This window comes from Peromyscus maniculatus, chromosome 4 (assembly GCF_049852395.1).
Source record: "Peromyscus maniculatus bairdii isolate BWxNUB_F1_BW_parent chromosome 4, HU_Pman_BW_mat_3.1, whole genome shotgun sequence".
NCBI classification, from domain to species: domain Eukaryota; kingdom Metazoa; phylum Chordata; class Mammalia; order Rodentia; family Cricetidae; genus Peromyscus; species Peromyscus maniculatus.
In genome coordinates, this window is record NC_134855.1 from 137,427,324 (window position 1) to 137,444,683 (window position 17,360).

At 52.6% G+C, this 17,360-nt stretch overlaps 1 protein-coding gene across 3 annotated transcripts in view; it reads left to right on the forward strand.

The window, feature by feature from the left end:
- Positions 1-14,952, forward strand: part of Ctnnbl1 (catenin beta like 1) — a 171,611-nt gene extending 156,659 nt beyond the window's left edge. For all 3 annotated transcript variants that reach the window (XM_042276680.2, XM_042276681.2, XM_042276679.2), the window contains exons 14-16: positions 7,804-7,941; positions 8,102-8,174; positions 14,758-14,952. In XM_042276680.2, the coding sequence (XP_042132614.1) occupies positions 7,804-7,941; positions 8,102-8,174; positions 14,758-14,846 (300 nt within the window). In that variant the 3' untranslated portion in view covers positions 14,847-14,952. The remainder of the gene's footprint in view (positions 1-7,803; positions 7,942-8,101; positions 8,175-14,757) is intronic.
- Positions 14,953-17,360: the final 2,408 nt, after the last annotated feature.

Consider the following 17,360-nt stretch of genomic DNA (forward strand, 5'->3'; position numbering starts at 1 on the left):
GCATCCCAGCCCTTCAGCCGTGTGCACTAAGGAAATCACGTGTGCTTGGAAGCATGTGCTGGACTCTTCAGCACTAGGTCACTGTATGCATTTTCAGTTCACATTATATTACTACAACAGTGTATAACTAGAAGAGAGCACCATCCGTGGCTTGGGCTAGTGCCCAATGTGTTCAGGCTGCCGTCAGTGTCCTTGAGAGCCAGAGTGAAGTTGGACATACCCCAGGGGCTCCTGGTTAACAAGATCTGAACTTTTAAAGGCCATGTAATGCTTCCAACTCTCCCAGCAAGCAGCAGCCCTCGTGATCAGTAAATATCCAGGGCGCTTGTCTCAGCAGATTTCACTGGGCTCCCCAAACAGGCTGAAGCCCAGAAAAGACCAAGATCCCTGTGGGTTCAATGTGCAGAAGCCGCCGTCAGAGCAAGACGTAATTAGATAGGTGCTGGCAGGGATTTCTGAAAGAGGGAGGAGAGTCTTAGAGAGAGGCTTTTCTTTCTTAGTTCCTGGGAAAATTATACTCAGCAGGTTTATTCAATAAAGTGTTCTCACCACATACTTTGCACCGTAATGACTTACAAATTGCATGCTAATTTTGCCACAGTTAAATCATTCCAGGCTTTATCCTGCAAAGAAAAAGATGGACTCTGTAATGAAACAGTATCCACAGGACTTGACATCTTAAGCAGACCAACTGTTTCCTCAGCGTCCAGAACTCCCTTGAAGATGTGGGTGACAGGGTGGGGTGGGGTGCGTGACCCCGCGCTGCAAGTGCAGGTGCAGACAGTGAGAACCCGACTGCTGCTGCTCTACTAACTGTGCTGGAAGCTTTGGAAAGCAAGCTTTAAAAACGAAAGCGCGCATCCTGCCGAGAGTCCTCTCAGCTCTTTAAACCAGTGCCTCACAGACTTTCTCAGCCAGTAAATTTGTCAGTAGAAGCTAGTGGGCGAGAGGAGGGCTTCGTGGTATCTTTTCCTCTCCCTCCTCCTCTATTGGATGCCCACAGTTTCAGGCATGTCTCCTGCTTCTCTGACACTCTCTTCTAGTCACTGGATCTGCGTTCTGCCACTCACCTCACAGTGTGGCCTTGAGCACTGTTCTGCCTTTCTGACCCTGGATCTTCACTCGGTGAAGCTAATCCCTCACCTCCCTGCCACCTCCCAGACCTGTTGTAGGGTTTGCTAGGATCAGGGCTGTGCCTCTCACCCCTCTGCAGGCTCACAGCCAGCTACACCTGTGTGTCACCCATAGGCTCTTCTGACTCATTAAGTCGTACCTAGAGTGGGAACACTCGGGCCATTCACCAGTGTAACAGATTAGACCTGGAAGCCGTCTGCTTACTCCTGCCACACATCCATCAGGCAGGCTCTCCCTGGAGTAGCATCCCCAACCCCCTCCTCACTGCCAAGGGCTTCATCGCAGGGGACGGTCATCACCTGCTTCCTTTGATTTCACACAGCACCACCTGACTAGTCCCCCTAGTTCTAGGAGTGTGCCCTGTGGTTCTCTCTCACCCTTGCCCAGAGAATGTCTAAGTGGATTTTCACTTAGACCATCTCCCCAATCTCTCTCTCTCTCTCTCTCTCTCTCTCTCTCTCTCTCTCTCTCTCTCTCTCACACACACACACACACACACACACACACACACACACACACACACACCCCGATGAACCAGTGTTGTGATACCATCTTCTTGTAGGTGAATCTATACTAGACCCTGCCACATCCCTTACCCATCACTATATGAAGAAACCAGTTGTACCTCCCTGAACTTGTGCATCCTCAAATCTGCAAGAACCAGGCATGGTGGTGTGCACCAAAATCCCAGCATTTAGGAGCCTGAGGCAGGAGAATCTCAAATCCAAGGCTAAAACAAACCCCTGCCAGACATTTGCCCATTATGCCTTGTCTGCCTAAGAACACTCCTCTGCACCGTGTCTTCTGCACCCTCCTCTGCCGCAGCTAACCCCTCGGTATCCTTCAGTGCTTGGGTGTGCAGACAGTCATCAGATGTGTGTAGAGTGCTTGTCACGTACCAAGCAGCTACAGTAGGATTCTCTCCCAGTTCTTAGAAAAGCCCATCCCTGGGAGCTTCTCCTTGGTGCCTAAGCACACCTGCACAGCAGCCTCGGTGGAGACTGGAGACTTGCTTTCCACCCAGGGATCACAGTGCCTCCCTTGAGCTCACTGCTACAGTACACTCACTGGTGAGAGCATGATCGTACTTTCTCCCCCAGTAGAATCATCATTTTCTGATAACACCTGCTATGGTGAACGCTCTGCTTCTCAGTACTGGCTGGTTGGTTCTCTGTTGTCAAAAGGAGCAGTGGGATGCTTGAGGTTTTGTTTGTTTGTTTTTAGGGAAAAGAAGGCACCATGGTACTGGGGAGCCTGGTATAACCCAGCTTAAGCACCAGCTCTGCCACACACAGAGTGGAAAGTGTTCTGTGTTGTAGGATGAGTCAGGCTGCTTGTGCGAACCTGGCACAAGCAAGTGTGCTGTGTGTAGTCAGCCTCTTCCTCATGAGCAGGGCCCTGGCCTGAGAGCCTTGGGTTCTTCTGGAGCTGCTGTCCGTCTGTTGGCTATGAGCTCTCCCTCCCCCTCTCCCTCTCCCTCTCCCTCTCCCTCTCCCTCTTCCTCTCTCCCTCCCTCCCTCCCTCTCCCCCTCCCTCTCTCCCTCTCTCCCTCTCTTTCTCTCTCTCTCTCTCTCCCTCTCCCTCTCTCTCTCTCTCCCTCTCTCTCCCTCTTTCTCCCTCTCTCTCCCTCTATCCCTCTCTCCCCCCCCTCACTATTTCCCAGCCTCAGCTTTCCCTAGCTGAGAAGACACAGCTTCTAGGATCCTTCTCAAGTTGCGTGCCGTTTTAGGAGCTTTTGGAGGAAGGGCTTGTTTGGGGGTGTTCACACCTCCCTTGTCTCCATGTACCACTTCATCTCCCAGCTTGCCTTGGACTTGTTGAAGAAGCTGGCAGGCATCACTGGATGATGGGGTGTCCTTGCCTGTGCCTACAGAGCAGGCGCTGCCAGTCGGGGTGCATGTTGCGGTTCAGAGGGATCTGTATTGGCTTCACAGCAGCCTCTTTATGACTGTCCCCTTCCATCAGCCAGGGACAACTCACTGCCTGTCAAGGGCAGATTAGAAATGGCATCCTCAGAGCACTTGGAGGGCTTGTGACCAGAGAGAGGCACGTGGGAAGCTGGTGGTTCAGTTGTGTTTCCAAAGACAGATTAACATTTAAAGCGGAGCTGCAGCTGAAGGAGAGAACACACCAGCCTGCCATAATAGCACCTTGACGCTCCACATTCCACCTCCGTGGTATCTTTGGCGATGAATCTGTTTATTTTAGCAACCCTCCGACAGGCTTATGCTGCTGGGAACTGCAATCTGTTCCACTTACAATGCACCATTCACTCAATTACCATCTAAGATTTTATCCCAGCCCTCTTGTACAGAATGAACAAAACAAAACCTATCAGAGTGTCTTCTCACTCTGTCTCTCAAATTGCATATGGAATTTTCTAGTCTAGCTATATTTTCCCCAGCCCCAACCCACCTCGCTTTTACAGGATCTTGTGTATGCCAGGATAGCATTAAAATCTGCTGTGTTGCCAAAGATAGCCCTCAGTTTCTGGTCTCCCTGCCTGTACCTCCCAAGTGCTGGGATTACAGGTGTATGCTACCACAATGGGGTTGCTGAGGATCAAAGCCAGGGCTTCATGAGCATGAGGTGGGAGGCACACACTCTCCAGATGGACTACATCCCTGCCCTTCTCTCATTTTTAAGTTACTGTACTGGGAGAGAAAGACAGGCCAAGACGCCCTATGTTTAATGCCCTTGATTTACATTAATTCCCACATAACTTAAACACAGTGATCTGGTGCTCACCAGCTGATGCTGGAGCTGGTCCATGCTAAGACTTTCTGTTCTTTTGCATTATGAAAGGAAACACAGGCTTGGAGGCAGCATGTGAGCCTCTCTGCTCTGCCTCCACCACTCACTGCAGCTGAGCTTTGTGGCATAAGGAGACCAGAGGTTCCAGTATGGAACGTGGACATAGTCACCTCTTAGGGTTCAGAGGAAGAAACGTGACTTACTCAGGACAGTGCCTGGCATTCAGGAAATGGTGCCACTTTAGCTCAAAGAGAAGAGACTAAAGGAAAGAAAGGCCTTGCACCGGGGAAGCATGCCGCACTGTCTCCCACTGGAGGTCTGCGACAGTCACATGACATGTCTCAGCTTTTCCATCTGGAATTTGAAGGTGCCACCTGCTGCATGTGCCCAGCAGGGAAGGCTTTGCTTAGGGAACTTCCTGCTGCAGCTGACGGCAGTCACTTTCACTTCCTGTGTGGAATGACATATAAATTCCTGCTGCTTTTGCTTCCCCTAAGCAGAGAGGACATGTGTGTATTCTGTGTCCTCAAGCCCATATCCCAGTATTATAACGAGCTAGGTAAGGTACCATCCCAACAGGTCAGCCTTCTGTGGCGCTTCTGAAACTGCTAGGGTGGCCGCCAGGCCTTCAGAAGCCAACCTCAGTCTCAGCTCCGCATGGCCAGTGCAGCGGTGGGCATTCCTTTCCTGCGGGTGAGCTATCCTCCTCTCTGAGATCTGCATTTTAAAATTCCGCTTCCCAGTCCGAAAGGCTGTATATTTGGAGTTAAACCTTGAATGGACTGATGTTGGGGGTGCTCCAGGGAAAGGGGAAGAGGAACAGATGGAGCTTGGTGTCTCTCTCTCTCTGGTCTGTTCTTTCTAGAAAGCAGCATGGAGAAGCCCTTGGGCATAGTGTCCTGTGCAGTAAGAGATCAGGTTACAGGGAAAGTGTGGCAGGAAGCACTGCCGGGCGGGCGCTGGGTCATTAGAGGAGCACAAGCAGATGGCCCCGCCTCGTTCCCGAGCCTGTCCTCTTTATCATCTTCGTCTGTTCTTCTGAAATGAGTGCCTGCTGGTCGCTGATGGGCCTGTGTGGAGATCACAGTAGCAGGTCTGTGTCCCAGTGCTGCTGGCCTGGCCCGGGGAGGTGGCCCTGCTTGAGCCAGTGTGTCTTCTACCATGGGGAGTAAGGAATGACTGTGTCTGACACCAGAGGCCACCTGCAGGGGCTCAGCTGCTCCCTTCAGTGGGTGGGTGACGTAGCCCGGGTCATTACTCATCCTGCCGTCTGTGTTCCTATCACGTAGTGATCTATCAGAACTAAGTGAGCGGCTGAGCACCAAAATCATAGAGATCCACCTTTCTGTTTATCTAGAATGTCCTATGAGACTCAGTCATAGGACTGAGGCAGTCAGAGGCTCTGCCTATCTGTCTCCCTGAGGCCTTGTCTAGACAGGATTCATGCTGTCTTTAGAAATGGTTTGCTCCTGTGTGTCAAGTCCCTTATACTGTAAGTGCCTCAGAAATGTGTCGTATTGCTGGGCAGTGACAGTGCACATCTTTAATCCCATCACTCAGGAGGCAGAGGTGGGTAGAACTCTGTGAGTTCGAGGCCAGCCAGGGCTACATCATTTCTGTCTCAGAAAACCGAAGGAAAAAAAAGAAAGAAATGTGTACTGTCGTGTCCACCTTTGTGATTCCAGCTCAGCACACAGTACCCGGCACAGTTAGGTGTGGGGTGGAGGAATACCAAGATTCCAGACCCTCCAGAAGCTTCCTTCCTTCCCTTTCTTCTTCTCTCTTAACTTTGAATTTTTCTTTCTTTTTTTTACCTGCCTTAGGATAATAATCTTGCTACTGGATACCTAGAAAGTCCAGGTCCTGAATTCTACTGGAATCCTTTCCACACAGGTGGATCAGACAAGTGTCCCATCCTTAGGGAGTCTGTATTCTGTTAACGGGCAATTATGTAATAATGAGCAATTTCACCTCCATGTGCCTTGGTTTCTGATTTGTACAGCGGGATTAATAATCCCTTCCCTCTCCCCTTTAATTTCACTCATAAGGACATGTGTGTAATAAGGCTTTAAACTCTACAGCCATGCAGAAATGCATGGTATGGGCACCGAATGCTTTTGTGAGTGGAAATCAGGAGTTGATATCCTGCCTGTCCCCATCCCGCCTCCCTCCCCCAGGCAGGAAGTTAGGATCTGAGTGAGAAGAGAATAAGGCTCTTTATAAACTGTGACATCAGTGGTGCTCGTGACTACCAGGTCAACATTAACAATTACCAGATTGCCAAGGAGTTGGCTACTAAATGAGGCTGAGGATTGGTGGTGGTGATCCCCAGACAGAGTGGGTCTGCAGCCCGCAGCCCTCTGTGCCTTGTAGACAGGCCTTTAGGGGCGAGATGAAAAGTAGCCTTGTGTTGCTGCAGGCTGGCCCCCCGGGTAAATAAAGAAGTGCATTATCTGCAACTAAGTGGTCTCTGAAGGGCTCCTGCTGGAGATTGACGGCCATGTGCTAAGCCTTCCCATTCCACTGTCCCCGGGGCTCTGTCAGTGACAAGAGCCTCTGTTGTCAGAAAGAACCATGGCCATAAAAATAGCCAGGGAATTAGGAAATGGGCCATCAGACTCAGGCTCACAGGGAGAAGCCCTTTTATAATATTCGCCCTGGGCCCCACCCAGCTTCCTGGAACCCATAGTCCTCCCTGATGTCCACTGCTGCACAGATGATGATGACAGAGTCTGGCAGAGGTGTACAGGGAGAGGTCATGTTGTCTCGGGTGCTTGAGGGGCTTGGGGGGGAAGAACAAGTGGTAAACTTAAATCATCAGGGAAGGTTCTCTGGAACAGGTTGCTTAAAAACAGGCTTGAGAGTCACTCAGGTCCATGTTGGGAAACATGAGGCCAAGCTGGGGGAGAGACTTCTCCCAGCAGTCCTTGCTGCTTGTCCACAGATGGTGAGAGTGGGGGGTGATATTCTAGAAGTGATGCCGTGATGATCACATGAGTGATCATTAAAAGCTGTTGAATCGCATGCTGTAAATGGCAGAATGGTATGGTTTGTGCACGGTATCTCTGTAAGCCTGTTTTGTTGGGGATTTGTTTTTTTAAATAAGAATTGGCTGCAAAAGGAGAGAGGTGCAGACAGTCTGGCAGGTCTGGGAGAGAGCCTGGCGTCACTTAGGAGGTGCATTTGCACGTGCAAATGCATGTGTGTATACATGTACGGGGTAGGGAGGTCAGGGGTCGACATGTCTCCCGTAATCACTCTCCTTTTTTTTCTGAGACAAGGTCTCTCTCTCAACCTGGAGCTCAGCTTAGACTGGCTGGCTAGTGGGCTCAGGGATCCTGTCTGCACCTCCACACCCAGCACTGATTACAAGTGTACACCAACATGCTAGCTCTTCCCTCGGGTACTAGAAGTCTGAGCTCAGATCCTCTCGTGTGTGTGTGTGTGTGTGTGTGTGTGTGTGTGTGTGTGTGTGTGTGTGCGCGCGCGCGCGCGGCAATCACACCTTTAATCCTAGGACTTGGGGGCAGAGGCAGATAGAACTCTGTGAGCTTGAGGATAGCCTGGTCTACATAGCAAGATCCAGGACACAGAGAGATCATTTCTCAAACAAAAAAATAAACTAAATTTTAAAAAAGAAAAAAGCTGACACTCGCTTAGATGATTCATGTCCCTTCAGCTTTTCTGGGGTAGATGAGATCAGAAAGGAAAGTGATCTTGTAACTTGCCTTCTGTGGCCTCCATGGTCCACGCAGAATGAGGAATACCAGAAAGATGCTTCAGGACCGAGGGAGAAGGGCCAGTGGGGCTGAGGCTTTCCCTGCTGTGTGGTGACTGTTGTGTGCCCAGGCTGGAGGCTGTCCTCTGCCTGTCCAAGCACTGTCCAGCGTTTATGCCGTGCTTGTCTGTTTTCAGGACATAGTGCGACGAGGGGAGATCATAGACAATGACATGGAGGACGAGTTCTACTTGCGGCGTCTGGATGCAGGGCTCTTCATTCTCCAGCACATCTGCTACATCATGGCCGAGATCTGCAACGCCAACGTCCCCCAGGTAGGAGGACTCCTGCCGCCTTCCTGGCTGGCCACCTGCACAGATAGAGCACAGTGCTCTCCGGAGTCCCCTGCCTATGGGTCCTCTGCTTCGGATGGGGTGAGGATGACACTGTACCCTGGTGATTTCTTCCCCATCCCATTCTTTCCTTCCTTATTAGATTCGCCAGCGGGTTCACCAGATCCTGAACATGCGTGGCAGCTCCATCAAGATTGTCAGGCACATTATCAAGGGTGAGTTGGGTGCTGCTGGGTTGCATCTCTGGGGGCTGCTCGGGGGCTTGCTGGACCCCATCCCTGGAAACCGGTGCCCCAGATGTTCTGGACTGAGAGCAGCAAGCTCATCTCCACTTCACCATGCCAGGTCATCTGTGTCAAGTTCAGACGATTAGTCTGTTCTGTTTCTCTCCCGTTCCAGCTCCACAACCTACACACACAGATACGAAGCACTGAGGCTCAGGACCATCTGCTTTTAAAGCACACATGGGGCGGGGAGGTGGCTCGGCTAACCAATGCTCGCCTCATAGCGTGAGGACTTGGGTTCAGATGCCCACCACCCCTGAGCAAGGCCTGGCACACATCGGGAGGTGGAGACAGGAGGATCCCTGGAGCTTGCTGGCCAGCCAGCCTCCCTGAATCAGTCAGTTCAGGTTCCCTGAGAAAGGTGTCCAGCTTCAACTTCTGGCCTCTACATGTACTCACACACAAACGTGCATGCACACACAAATGTGTATTCACACATTACACCACACACTAAAGCCAAAACAGCAGAAGACAAGGACATGGTTCCTAACTGCATAGTAGGGCAGAGAACAGGGACATGGTTCCTAACTGCATGGTAAGGCAGAGAACAGGGACATGGTTCTTAACTGCATGGTAGAGCGGAGAACAGGGATGTGACAAGAGGCGACTGGAGCGATCCAGGCTGTGTTCAGAGGTGGTGTCGTCTTAGCAGGGCTTGCCTCTCACCCTGTGCCACCATCATCCCTTCCCTTTTTTACACTGAAGAATATGGGAAGACTGAGCAGGGTGCTGCTGGCTTTTCAGTGAGTGCTCAGGGAGAGCATCCCTCCTCCCCGATTCTCTACGGCATCTCCCAAGTGCCCTTGGGTCTTGGTCTGGAGCTGACCCGGCTAGAGTAGCTCTGGAGAGGCCTGTGGTCACCCAGTGAGCCTCAGTCATAGGCCGGACTGTCTGTGCTGAGCTCAGGCTGCAGCAGCAACATGGGCCACTTAGACACTGAGACATGGTGGGCTTCGATGGCCAGGTTGGCGACTCCACAGTTCAGGATGGTGCTGGCGTGGTAGAGTAGACAGAGCCACTCTCCTCTCTGGGCCTTGATCTGCCCACTGCCAAGGACTCGGAGCCTTTGCCTTTCAGTTGCTCATAGCCCCCTTGCAGGTGAGAGAATGGAAGCTGACCACATGGAGAAGAGGGAGGCTGTGGGGCCAGCTCCAGGTCGGCCTTTCCAGGTCTCAGACTCTGTGCATCCTAGAGTTGAAGGAGGTGGCTGTGGTGGGTGATGGGAGCTCTTTGAGTCTCAATAAGCTCAATAAATGATGGTCATAAAACATTAGTTAATTATGCTCATCATTGCCATCAGTGAGGCTCAGCTGAAGGCCTGTGGGAGGCCTCACAAGAGATGTGGCATGAAGCGGGTCTGTGGGGCTGAGACAGCAACATTCCAGGAGGGAGGAGCAGTGTGAGTGAACGCACGGGTCTGGAAGCCATGTGCTTGGCACAGCCTCGCGGGGCTGCGGCATGGTACCTGCTGTGTCCATTCTGCTGGTGGACAGTTACAAGGCCTTGGCATCTGCTCTTTTCTCCAAAGAGGAGGGGGTAGGTAGGGTGGCCATGGCCTTATGGGGGGACCCTGGGTGTTCCCTTCAGCATCAGAGCCTATGATGGGCTAGTGTCAGCCAGCCTCCTCCGAGGGCAGGGCTGTGGTGACTGCACCTCCAGCCTTTAAATGGCATTTACTGCCAACACCCACGTATGCAATTAGAGCTTCTGATTACCCTCAGCTCTGCTGTCTTGCTTTCAGGCTTCTCCCTGCACCTCCATCCCTCTAGTCAAAACAGCGAGCTTCCAAGAAGGAAAAAGTGTTGGTAGCAGCTTGAAACATAGTAGGTGGATGTTTTCCTCTGAACTGTTCCGTGTATACCTTAGGTCATTCAAAACATCCCACTTAAGCCTGCTTCCGCTTCCGCCACCCTCTGTGCTGGCTCTCCCTAGGTGCTGATAGGTATTCCCTGAGGGTCGGGCAGGGGAGAGGCCTGGGGCAGGGGAGAGGCCTGCGCAGCTGCTCTCTGCCGTGGCTTCTGACCAGCCCGTACCCTCCTTCCATGCCCAGTTCTCTGAGCACATGCCCCGGGCCAGCACTGCAGGGAGTCCGCCCATCCTGCCTCCACTCTGTCTTGAATCCATCCCCTCCTCTCCATCTGTATGCCTTCCAAGCCCTTTATCACAGTCAGTAATTGTTTTTATTTATGCGTTGTTTACTCATTTGATCTGTCTGGTGCATTAAAATGGAAGGTCCATGATGTAAGGCATTGTTGCTGCCTGGTCACGTGCTCCTACCTCCTGGGGCAGTGGGGCTCGTAATGGGAACCCAGCAGCGTTTCAGCACTGCTCATGAAGCCGTCCTCTGATAGCGATTCATGGAGCAGACATCTCCTAAGGATATACCAGGCGAGGAGCAGAGGCCAGAGATTAGGCAGGCTTCGGTGATCTGGACTAGATCCCAGCAGGTGGGGCAGTGGTATGATGGCAGGTTATTAATTCTTTGGGTACATGGTGAGTTTGGGACACATGTGGTAAGCACATCACCTTGTTTGCCAGCAGCCAGTAGACATCTCACTAGAGCTCACAAGGTGGTTTGGGCGTTTGAAGCCGTTGCTTGGGTGAGAAGGCCTGCAACATGAGGCTGACCATTATAGTAAACAGGTTTCAGCCCGGTCCTGCAGGCTCCCTCTGCCTCCCGCATGCGGGGGGGGGGGGGGGGGGGGGGGGGGGGGTGGTCGCGGCGGGCTTCTCCCTGTTCCCTGCGGTCCAGAGCCTGTCCCTGTCCCACACACATCACATATGAACAGGCTGCAGAAGGACCTGCGGGCCTAGTCCTGGGCAGTGTGCCGTCAGTGTGGAGATCAGAGGGACACTTGAGTGCATTGGGCTGGCTGTGTGCGGCCACCCCACGAAGCCTGGCCTGCTCTCCTTTCCACCCCTGCCTCTCCCCACCTCACCCTCAAAATGAGTGAAGAAGAAACAAAGCCTCATAAAGGAGACCAGCTCATCACTCTGTCTGCTTTGATTTTCATTTTGTTTTTCAGTTTGGGTTGCTTCCTTTTTTTTTTTTTTTAACATACTAATTAGATGAGAGCTTTTTTCTTTGATTTTATGGCCTACATATTTCCTAAGTTTTGCTGGCAGGATGACAGCTGATGTATCCCTTGAGGTCTCAGGAAACCGCTGATGAGGCAAGCCCGGCAGGGGACTTTTCCCAGGGTTTTCAGTCCCCTTCTCATGGTTTTCCTCCCTCCTTTCTGTGGGGGTGCCAAGAGCACGGGAATAATTGATGGCTCATTAAAGCCCAGCTTTCCGCAGACTGCTTACTCGGCGCTCCCGGGTCCAGCCATCCCCAAACAGGCAGACAGGCCTGAAGACCACAGGCCCTTGAAGGAAGTGAGAAGGGCCGTCCCCACTGTGGGCTCCTTCCTGCCTCCTTCCTTGAGAGCTGGCACGGAGCAGAGCATGCTGTCCACTGCAGCACAAGCTGTGCACCCAGGTGGACCTCCAGGCCCCTTCCTCTGGGACAGGCCAGAAATCCAACTCCAAAGGAAGGGTCCCCCGACCTGCTCTTAGCCACACTCCTTGGACTTGGTTGTTTTGGTTTTAGGGGTTTGTTTTGCTTATTCTTGTTTTAATTTTTGAGACAGGGTCTCCCTCTGTAGCCCAGGAAGATCTTGGATTTGTGATCTTAGACTTGTGTAGCCTCCTGAGCAGCTGTGATTTCAGACCCCTGACAGCAGGCCAGGCCTAGCTGCACTTTTGCCATGTGTTACGTCTGGTCCACCAGAAGTCCTGGAGTCGGGATGCTCACTGAGCACAGGACACCAAGACTGCTGGGGTGAAGGTCGTCACCATGTCACACGTCACTCGTGCCTGTTGTGAGGCTGAAGTGCTTTGGTTGTCTAGGTGCGAGGACACGTTCATTGCATGGAGGCCTTGCTTCCTCGGCCTGGAGCTGGCAGCAGCCTAGACTGAGGGAGCCGCAGGAAGCCATGGCTGTCACACCAGCTAAAATGGCCGGCCGTGAGCCCATGAGCACCCGCAACGGTTTCCTTTCTCAGAGGGAATACTCAATAAGTTCTCCTGGCCCAGCAAAATGTCCTGCTGAAGCACGTCACCCACCCCAGTGTGGTCAAGCAAGCACTGTGGACCTGAGGCACCTGCCTCGGCAGGTTCTGCTCCTGCTTGGTTGTGCGTCACTGAGGTCTTCAGTATGGAGCTGCTGGCCTGCCCACCCTTCCCACCTCCCTCATCCTGAATCTGACTGAGCTGTGTGCACTGGCCCAGGCCCCTGCCTGGGAACCCGCTTTCCCTCTGCCCTCCGTGCCCTCCCTCTCCCTCTCAACATAAACAGAACAGCTTGTATTCCGTGTCTGTGTGGTAAACCTGCTGTCTACAGTCTGCTTTAATATTTATGCGTTCGGCACCGCCGCCTGGGTTTGAGCTCCATCAAAGCCCCTGTCCTAAGAGCATTTCAGATGCTGTGGAAGTAGGGAAGGGAGTTGATGTCTGCCGGCTCCCTCTCTCTAGCCCACCCCTCTTCCCCTTCCCTTCCTCACCCCAGAGTGCTCCCTTCAGCTAGCATCTCTCCTCTTCACACACAGCAAAGAGGATGCTCCCCAAGACCTCTGGGAGGAATCTGTTCAATATTTATCAACTGCTGCAGCAGCTGAAATAACGGGCAGTAGCCAGCACCAAGAGCTGCTCCAACCAGAACTCCAGAAACAAAGATGGAGGCTGGGGGCCCGGACGATGGCCCCGCTGTACTGTGGGTACAAATGGCCAGACTTGGGACAGTGGAGGAGCCTGGCCTGGGTCCTTGTACCTGCTTCCAGGTGTGGCCAGCTCCCTAGGAACTCTGTCCAGTCCCTGCCCCTTGGCTTACATGTGTTTCTGAGAGCTGCTCTGTGACCTGACAGAGGAGGGGGACCCAGCCAGTCCACCCCACACCCATCCTGGCCACTGGGGCCACCCTTGTGGAGCAGCTTTGGGAAGTTCCAGGAGCAGTTTTGCCAGAGGTTAAGAGCAGGCAGAGCAGGATGTTGCTTAGGTCAGCAAATGCTACTTTGGGGACAAGCCTCCCCCCACCCCCACCTCTTCCCACTGTTCGTATTGACTCTGGGTAAATTCCAGCTCTTCACGCAGCCCATGCTTAAGCAGGCCGCCTCAGTTCCTTCGGATCCTTGGTTGCTGCCTCTGAGCAGGATCGTTGGCCTGCCTGTGTCTGTGGCTGCAGGATTAAATCAGCCATGTCTGTAAAACCTGCTACCCAGTAAGTGGGACCATTCCCAGACTGGGGCCCATGAGCCAACCTTGCCTCCCCCTGCCACAGTCTCATTGAGAGACCTGCCAAGGTGGCTGTGGGGACAGGACATTCACAGCGTTGGCAGAGAGAGCTCAGCAAGACGCAGACTTGCTTCCTGTCCTGTGCATCTGGGATGAGGTCCCAGAGAAGTGACTCGAGTACCCATTGAAACAGTAGAGTGGTCACACTGGGACAGCAGTGTGGGGCCTGGTACCACCCAGAGTGCTTTGCTGATCCACGGACGACCAGGCAGGACCTGCTAGTCGCTGACTGAACCCTGAGCAGTCCTCCCCCAGTCTCTTCTGAGGTCCTCAGCAAGCCTCCCTTCCCCTCACAGCTTCTGGCAGCCACCATGTATACCCTCATTGGGAAGTAGGCATTGCAAAAGCAAATTCCCATCTCTGTCTGTCTGTCTCTCTGTCTCTCTGTCTCCCCCCCACTCTCTGTCTCTCTCTCCTTGCCTTGCTATACTAGGAATTGAATGCAGGGCCTTGCTTGTGCCGGCCAAGCATTCTAACACACACACACACACACACACACACACACACACACACACACACACACATACACCCCAAGTTTAAGGCAGCTGAGTGAGACCCAAACCCTGCATTTCTAGGATGTTCTCACATGTTTTCATACATACTGCTGATCTCACATATGTCTTCACACTGCAAAGCACAAACCGGAGCACAGCTTACATGCCAGGCATCGCTTGCCTGTTTGTGCTACTATAACAAAATGCTTGAGACTGGATTCTTTATTATAAAGAAAGAAACCTATTCCCTTGAAGTTCTGGGGACAGGGAAGTCCAAGACCAAAACTGGCCTTTGGCATCTGATGAGAGACAGGCCAAAAAACGTTCTCTGTCCCCACATGGCAGAACAGAGGGGCCTTACATGTTCCCCAGGGCCCTTCTATAAGAGTTGCATCCCATTCATATGGTGGTTGAGAGCCATAGCATGAACTGATGAGGGGCACAGATGTTCAAGCACATTAGTGCCTGCTAGGCTTGTGTTGAGTGAAGGGTGAGGAAAGATGTACTCAGAGAAGACTTGACCCTGGAAAGGTAAGACAGCCTCAAGGACTCATGACTACAGCTGCCACAAAGAGCTGGCCCCCAGTGGCTCCTTGTTGCACGCTGAGATTTGGGAGCAGTGTAGAAAGACACAGCTCAGGGAACTACATACATGGTCCAGCCTAACTCACCCTGTCCTTTTTCCCCAGAGTACGCAGAGAACATTGGGGACGGCCGGAGCCCTGAATTCCGAGAGACTGAGCAGAAGCGCATCTTGGGCTTATTGGAAAACTTCTAGAACGCTGGGCGGAGTGTGTCTCGGACCCCTGGATCCCTCCTGGAAGCCGTTTTTAGACTTGTGTGGCTTGAACAAATTAAAGCTAGTTTTGGTATTCTTGGGCTGACATTCAGTGTGAAAGCCTCCCCATCAACTCCGTCACACGGGCACACCTAAGGAAGGCCAGAGCTGGCCTCACCCCGACTGCCCTGTCCTAGGGAGTGGGGAGGGTGTAGATGATAGGGCAGCTGGATCTGACTTGACACTGAGAGGCTGGTGGTGACAGGAGGCCCCTGGTGTCATGGCATGTACAGGAGCTGTTCGTGCACAGCACCCTGGGGAGTACTCTGAGCCCAGCACCACAGGCTCTGGGGGCTGCAGGGTACAGAGAAATGCCCTCATAGCAAGTGGTCCACCACGGCTCAGTCCACAGTGCTCCTGGCGTACTATGTATGAGAGGGCCAGCACTGACCTAAAACACTACAGTGCTCAGCATTGTCTACACTTAATCTCATGTCCTGTGAGGGCATGTGGCACAGTGAGGCATTCTGAGAGAGGCCACAGTCACAGACTTTATTACATTAGAAGTCTGTTAAAATTTGCTATATAATTTGATATGATTTATTGTTGGTTACTATGTTAGACTTCGTTTTAAGTGTTTAATGGTAAACAGTGCACCACCCTCAACCCCACCCCCCGCAAACACACACTCTGTACTAAGCACAGCCTGGGATGTACTGGGGGTGCTGAAGGTCTCCACGGGTTAGGAGGCCATGTAGTATCAGATGGCTGGGCAGTGGTGATTCATGCCTTTAATCCCAGCACTCAGGAGGCAGAGGCAGAAGAATCTCTGATTTGAGGCCAGCCTGGTCTACAGAACAAGTTCCAGGACAGCCAGGGCTACACAGAGAAACACTATCTCAAGAAATGCCCCCCCCCCAAAAAAAAAAATCTGGGAATGGCCCTGGTGCTGGTGTTTTAAGCTCATGAGAGAGGGTCTGAGCCTGGGGGGCAGGGGAGTGACAGAGGATGACCCCAACCTTACCCAACTGTGACCCATTGGATGTGTGGTTTTGACCTCTTGTGACAGACATCTCCAGAGCAGGCTGACAATGCCCCAGTGCTCATGGGAATGAAGAGTCCATGATGACAGATGTGGTGGGCACATTCAGTGCTGACTTCCTTCCATCTTGAGTGGCTGTGACTTCAGAAGTGTGGTCTCACCTCCTGGCTGAGGTGAAACTCCTCCTCTCCTACAAACATTGCAGTTGGCCTCAGAGGAGAATCCTCCAGTGCCGGAGTGTGTGGAGCAGCAGTGTGGAAACAGGATTTCCTTACAAAAAGTATGAGCCCTTGGTCACCAAAGAAGCTGCAAGGAATGCCACAGCCTCACACAGGCCATGGGTCACCGTGCCACACAACAGTGCTCCTCACTGAACCCCAGGGGGCCAGGCATCGTGTAGCCACCAAGCACACTTGATGTCAGGTAGTGTCCACGGGGTGCCGGGTTCTAGATGTATAAGCAGAGGCAGCCCTTGTGTGCCGGCCTCTGGAGGACTGTGTGATGATGGAGAGGGTGTGTCCCACCATGAACTGAACATCCCAGCAATGTGGGATGCAGAAGCGAGTTACATGCCAGTTACTGCTGACATCACTTCTGTGGCCATTGTAGCTGCACACAATACCTGCTTCCTGCTCCTATACTTTCTCACGGCAGCCCTGTTGGCCTGGCCATCCCCAGCTGTGGGAAGCCAACACCGAGGTCTCGTGGTCACACAGGGCTTGGGTCCTGTGGCCCGTGAACCACAACCCACATTCAAGCCGAGGTCTGTGATCTTGCTGCACTCCCCGGTCTCAGAGCAGTGGCGGACTCGAGTTTGATCTGTCAGTGTGCTGTCTCTCTGTCGATGCGAGCTTTAATGAGTGCACAGAACAGAGCATGTGCATGGGTGACCTATGGAATCACCGGCTTTTCCAGCTAACATTGAGTCTCCTCTGATCATTGCTCGTTCAATACTTCTTGTATTTTTTTTAACTTTATTGGTTTTTAACCAGAGAATACTTACGCATGGTATCAGGGTTCAAAACTTAATTTTAAAACATTGAATAAAGAGCCTCCTCATTCCTGGAGCTGCTCCTGCCTCCCAGCCATCTTCCCAGCATGTGGACAGCACTGTCCATCCATGAGGTTCCAAAGGCCAGCCTCTCGCCCACACGCAGGTCAGCCAGCGCAGGAAGCCAGGCTCCATGCATCTCCACACACCAGCCCTCTGTCAATGACTCCTTCTAACTGCCTGCCTGTTTATCATAAGCTGCCTAAGGTCCTGTTTGCCCCAAAAGTCCCTCTGCCAAAACAAGTCCAAACTCACCCCTTAGTCTCCCCAATGAACACACTTGCCTGGGCTGTGCAAGGCCCTGGGTCCAGTCCCCAGTACCCCACCCCTACACACGCATGCACACCATGTTTCCCAGGTGAGTGGGGGAGAGGGAGCGCAAAGCCTAACCCTCACAGAGGCAGAAGAGTGCACAGTCCCA